Source organism: Poecilia reticulata, unplaced genomic scaffold (assembly GCF_000633615.1).
Source record: "Poecilia reticulata strain Guanapo unplaced genomic scaffold, Guppy_female_1.0+MT scaffold_190, whole genome shotgun sequence".
Classification (NCBI taxonomy): Eukaryota; Metazoa; Chordata; class Actinopteri; order Cyprinodontiformes; family Poeciliidae; genus Poecilia; species Poecilia reticulata.
Window position 1 is genome coordinate 176,477 of NW_007615019.1, and position 5,685 is coordinate 182,161.

A 5,685-nucleotide genomic window follows, 5' to 3' on the forward strand; every position below is an offset into this window, starting at 1 on the left:
GACATGAGAGGCAGAAACTGCAGCAGGCGGCTGCTGCTCGACGCCATGGGGCCGGCCTTCCTGCTTCGCTCGCCGGACTTCCTGCTTCGCCCGCCGGACTTCCTGCTTCCCTCGCTCGCCGGATTTCCTGCTTCGATTCGCTCGCCGGACTTCCTGCTTCGATTCGCTCGCCGGACTTCCTGCTTCTCTTCGCTCGCCGGACTTCCTGCTTCCCTCGCTCGCCGGACTTCAGGAGAAAAACCCAGCTCAGTCTCCTGTTACCTAGAAACAGGAAGTGATGTCACAGACAGGAAGTGGTACCTGAGCAGACAGCAGGTTGCAGTCGATGTGACTTCCTCTTCCTGTCTTCTGTCTGTGCAGCAGGGCGGCCATGACGGCTCCGTGCGCGTACAGCCCCGTGGCCAGGTCAGTCATGGCGACGCCGGGACGCACCGGCTCCCCGTCCTGCCGGAGCAAAGCATCATGGGATCAGCTGGCGCCGGTTCTGACCCGGTTTGATCCAGAAGGAGCTCTGACCTCCGGCCCGGTGATGTGCATCATCCCCGACACGGCCGAGGCGATGGAGTCGTAGCCTGGACTCCGGGCCTGAGGGCCCGTCTGGCCATAACCTGAGACACAGAGACACCGGGTCACCGACCGGACCGGGTCCGAACCGTTCAGTACCAGAACACAGAGACATCGGGTCAGCAACTGGTTCAGAACCAGAACCCAGCTGGGTTCATTCAGTAGATGCCTCAGTAATCTGCTGCTGAAGGTCGGCCTCCAACAGGAAGTTACAGAAAGTTCTGGAAAACACACGAAACTGGACCAGGACCTGGAGACGGATCCATGGATCTGGATCATCAGAACCGTTAGATCCGAGACACAGACCTGGTCCAGATCCAGGTCGGGTTCTGTACCTGATACGGAGCAGTAGACGAGGCCCGGGTTGATTCTGCTGAGCTCAGCGTATCCTAAACCCAACTGAGGAAGATTCCCGGGCAGGAAGTTCTCCACCAGGACGTCACACACACCTGCAAGCTGAACACACACACCGTGAACACACACACCGTGAACACACACACCGTGAACGCAGTCCCTGCCTGGTGACCTCTGGGGTCGGTACCTGCCGGATGACCTCTGCTCCTCTGCGGTGCTTCAGGTCCACTGCGATGCTCTGGAACAGAGGAATGTGGATCAGAACCATATGAATCCGGCTGTTGCATGGAAACAGAACCTAATGTGGAACATGGACAGCAGGAATCGGCCGGTTTTCCAAACCCTCAGCTTTCATTTATTTATTACAATCCTTTCATTTTCTTCATGTTTTTGTTTTAAATTTACCAAAATGAATCAACACAGATGGATCTGAACTGGGTCGGAGGTCAAAGGTCAGACTAGATCAGTCTTTTTCAAACCGGTGGTCCGCAGGCGCCCCCTAGTGGTCCACCAGGTACTGCATGTAAACGACGTCAGCTCAAAGCGATGCTACAGCTAGCTTAGCAAAGGATCAAGTTAAAAATGTTGGAGAACTGGCGCAAAACCAGGTTCCCAACAGAAAAGCTGCGGAAACCGGCGGAAAGACAAACTCCAGGAATATTATCTGACCAGAGGGATCTGCTGTCGTTCACTAGCGAATGGATTCCTTTGAACGGCTCCATGCGGCAGGAATCGACTCGTCACAGCCGTTCTTTGTTTTTATCAGTTTGCTTTCAGGTCAACAGCCATTGTAATTTTTATTTAATTAAAAATGAATACGACTTATAGATTTTTTTTTATATTTAATGGTGCAGAAAATATTTTTTTGCTTCTGCTAAATTAACTTTCGTCTATTTTTCTATTGTGCTTCTAAATCACAAATAGCCCTTAATGTTATTAATGCACATAACACTCGGTAGTAAAGAACATTTTATTTTTTTATTTCCATGACATTATCGGTAACTTGGACACTTTCAGAACCTGTAAATAACTCAAAGGCCCAAGTAGACGTGTTCGTGGCTGTCGTCACATTTTCCAGACGGCACCACTTCATCAGGATGAACAAAGAAAAACAACAATACGCGAGTTAAGAAGCTAATATTTTAATTTCAGGTTGATCATATTTTCTGTTATCGCGGGGCCATTTTCACCTTCTTGTTCCGGTTGACGCTCAGGAAATAGACGCTCTCTGAGGCAACAAAGGGCGGGCCCCAGGTTCTGGTGTCATCTCCTCCACCTGTCCAACAGAACCACCACATCTACAACCGTCAGGTTTCCCACAGTCCTTCAGCCACTACCCAGAACACACCTGGGCGCTCACCTGGCCTCTCCACCTTTATCACCTCGGCTCCCAGGTCTCCCAGGATCATGGTGGCAAACGGACCAGCCAGAACCCTGCACACACCCAGACACATGTCAGCCTCCAGGTGGACCGGAACCAGCAGCGGCCTGCGGAGCTCACCTGGTCAGATCCAGCACTCTGACGCCCTCTAGTGGCCGAGCAGCTCCTGCAGCACATTTAAAACGCCACCAAATTATTGTTTTAGAAAACACAGAAAAAGTTTTACATCCAAAGTTAAATATTAACAAAAATTAACCTGACTTAAAAACTAAAGTTATGTTATTTTAACAGATTTATATTTTCTTCGGTTAAATAAAAATCCCTCTTTTTTGTCCGAAGGACCTTAAAGTACAGAATTAACATTTTGTTTATAACTTAATTTAATAATAAATCATTATAAATTAAGTAATTAATAACGATAATCCTCTAACAGCAGGAGAACTTGCCTCTCACAACATGGCGGACGGGCTGACGCATTGTTTCAAGTTACTTTAAAGCTTACCTTGAACAGCCCACAATCTTCAACCAGCAGCAGTTTAAAGGGACGCATTTATTTAATTAAGTCATAAACATGTTCTGGTCCAAATCCTGTCCGGATACCTGCCGGTTCCGATCCATATTTCAATGAGCTGATTGACCCCCGACCAGAGATGCTACCGTTAGCCTGCTAGCAGCAGCTCCGCAGCAGTACCTGAGTTTGTGTCCGAGCTTCGCCGCCTGCTGTCCGGATACTTTGGAGCCTGGTTCCGCTGGAGGAGCGCTGTGAAGCCCAAACGGTACCGAGCCCTGAGGACGCTGCGTAAAGCCCTGAAGCTTTCACACATCTTCTAACCCTGCTAGCATCAGCCTGAAACCACGCTATCACTTCCGGTAACAGACTTTCAAAGTAAAATCAGAAGAGGTGGGTGTTTTGGATCTTTAACAGATGGTTTACAGTTTAACTTCTGTCAGAACCGCTTCATGGATAAAACTTAATGATTCATGATCAAAGTTCAACATTTCCTACACTCAAAGTTACATTTACAGAATAAAATCATCCATTTCACTTGTTCAGTTTTAGATGAAGCCGCATTTTAACCTGCATGTTACTAGAATCAGTGGTGGGAAGTAACGAAGTACAAGTACTTCGTTACTGTACTTAAGTACARTTTTCGTRTATCTGTACTTTACTTAAGTAGATTTAATAATGGATACTTTCTACTTTTACTCCACTACATTTTACAGTAAGTATCTGTACTTTCTACTTCACTACATTTCTACAAACTCTCGCGTTACTCGTTACATCCAAGTCKCGTTGCTCTTTTYTTCCGTTAAAATGTGAMGTTCAGGGATTTAAGGTGGCGCCGTAAAATCCCAGCAATAACGTGACGTAGTGTCTGTTGTCACCCATCGGCTCCACCTTTACTCGCTGCGGAGCTCCAGACATGCGCAGTGGTTTCCTCTGAGGTGGGGGAAGATGTCTGTCTAATGTCAGTAATATAATAGCTGCATAAATCATAAGATATGGCGACATGTAAAATCAGCAGCGCTTCGCTTTCACAGACGGTGGAACTTCGTCCAACTTTTAGCGTCACTTGGAAGGAAAGCTTAAAGAAAGGTAAGATCTGTGGACGTGATGCTAGCTAAGCTAGCTGTACAGAGACACATGTTGCATCTGTGATGAAAAGTTGTCACTCATGCGCTGAATTATTGTGTGGAGGTTTTGACTGAGGTGTCACATTTATGGGACAACGCTGTGACCAAAGTGCGATATAGTGATATGACATTCAGGAACGATCCGATTCTTCTGGACGGATCTTTACTGATTACATTGATTTCTAAGTATTAAATTTCTAGGTGTTTTGTGGGAATGTGGATCTTTCAGTTCAATTTGAGAAGCAATTTTGATGGTAAAAGTTAATTTTTTTGTGTCATGTAGCGTGGGGTGCTGGTCTTGACTTGGTCTTGGGTAGGTGGTCTTGACTACAACTCTGCTACGTGGCTCCTTGGTTCCATGTCCTCCCCCACCCACCTTCTTTCCACCCCCTTTCTGTTGGATTTCTTTCAAAATAAAAGCCACTAGTGGCAAAAAAGTGAAGTTCATGCTGTTAGGACAGGAGACCAGATGTTTCCATCCCTGGAATTATGATGCATAGAATCACATATCTAAGTCTAAACTATGTTAGAGAGTAAACACAATAAAAACATGCTTTATCTGTGGCATTGATCATTAAAATGGCATATTTCTAATTTATTAAAATTAAATACGATCGGTTCACTTAATGATATTAGCAATTAGGTATTATTCAGCAAGTACTTTTACTTTTTATACTTAAGTATTTTTAAAAGCTAGTACTTTTTTACTTTTACTCAAGTACAAATGTTAATATGGTAGTTTTATTTTTACTTGAGTACATTTTTTGAGTACTTTCTCCACCACTGATTATTTTGCCTTTTATCTGGAAATAGTGTCTGTTTATTCTTGCCATACAGTCCTCTGTATTAATTATTGCACAAAAGGTATTGCCATACCAGTTTATTCCTCTGTATTTACTTTAGTTTCTTAGTTTATTCTTGCATTTTGTTCTTCATTCATTTCCATTTAGTTTCCTTTGATTAGTTTTATCCTTTTTATGTATTATTTCTATTGCTGTGCTATATTTATTTCTATGTCCACTTTAGTTTCTTCCCTGTTGTTAGATTTATTTTATTTATTCACCACCAATAATCTTCACTCATCACCTACTGCGCCGCCTAATTGTCATGATGTGTTTCACATCATTTGTTGATTTTTTTCATTTTTTGTTCATTATCAGATTCTTTGTTTTTATGCCATAATTCACATCTAGTTCGTCGCTCCGTTTTATGTCCCGCTTCTCCTGTTTCAGAGTTTTGCGCAATGTGCGCAGCGTTTTTTTTAACCCCCTAATGTGCGTGAAGCGTATCGATGGGAAAAAGGCAGACTGACATTTACCTTTTAAAACAACAAAAACAATTTCTGCATTCTGATTATTGAAATTTAAAAGTGCTGTGTTGTTCTATCACCCCGTTTCATACCGGACCACTTACAGCTCCGTGTTAACGCTATAAAATGAACGCTCTCTATSGAGGTATCACCCATGGAGGGATTTCTTTATTTAAATGGGTTCATTTTTCAGAGGGATACACAGTCAGAGTATCGTGATTTTAGTAATTACATGTTTATAACAGCGATTTTTGGTTGTCCTTCCAWGKAAGCGGGCAGCTTTCAAACGGAAATAAAACACTTTTTAATATAAGTTGCTGCTTAACATGATCACAGAACTGCCAAAGCATATAAAAATACCAGACAAAGTGAATCACAGCAACGTCATCAGCCGGTGTAACGCTGACCTGATGCGGTGAAGCTACTAGCAGGAGCGGAGCTG

General features: G+C 44.1%; 1 protein-coding gene and 1 long non-coding RNA gene across 3 annotated transcripts in view; one reads left to right on the plus strand and one right to left on the minus strand.

The window, feature by feature from the left end:
• sugct (succinyl-CoA:glutarate-CoA transferase) overlaps positions 1 to 3,199 on the minus strand; it is a 9,149-nt gene extending 5,950 nt beyond the window's left edge. For both annotated transcript variants that reach the window (XM_017303158.1, XM_017303157.1), the window contains exons 1-8: positions 2,991 to 3,199; positions 2,420 to 2,465; positions 2,279 to 2,352; positions 2,109 to 2,194; positions 1,106 to 1,156; positions 900 to 1,020; positions 517 to 608; positions 301 to 444 (exon numbers count right to left, since the gene is read on the minus strand). In XM_017303158.1, coding sequence (XP_017158647.1) covers positions 301 to 444; positions 517 to 608; positions 900 to 1,020; positions 1,106 to 1,156; positions 2,109 to 2,194; positions 2,279 to 2,352; positions 2,420 to 2,465; positions 2,991 to 3,123 — 747 coding nt within the window. In that variant the 5' untranslated portion in view covers positions 3,124 to 3,199. The remainder of the gene's footprint in view (positions 1 to 300; positions 445 to 516; positions 609 to 899; positions 1,021 to 1,105; positions 1,157 to 2,108; positions 2,195 to 2,278; positions 2,353 to 2,419; positions 2,466 to 2,990) is intronic.
• The window catches only part of LOC103460141 (uncharacterized), an 11,393-nt gene continuing 8,820 nt past the window's right edge, over positions 3,113 to 5,685 (plus strand). Inside the window, exon 1 of the long non-coding RNA XR_532860.1 lies at positions 3,113 to 3,200. This is a non-coding gene — a long non-coding RNA (uncharacterized LOC103460141). The remainder of the gene's footprint in view (positions 3,201 to 5,685) is intronic.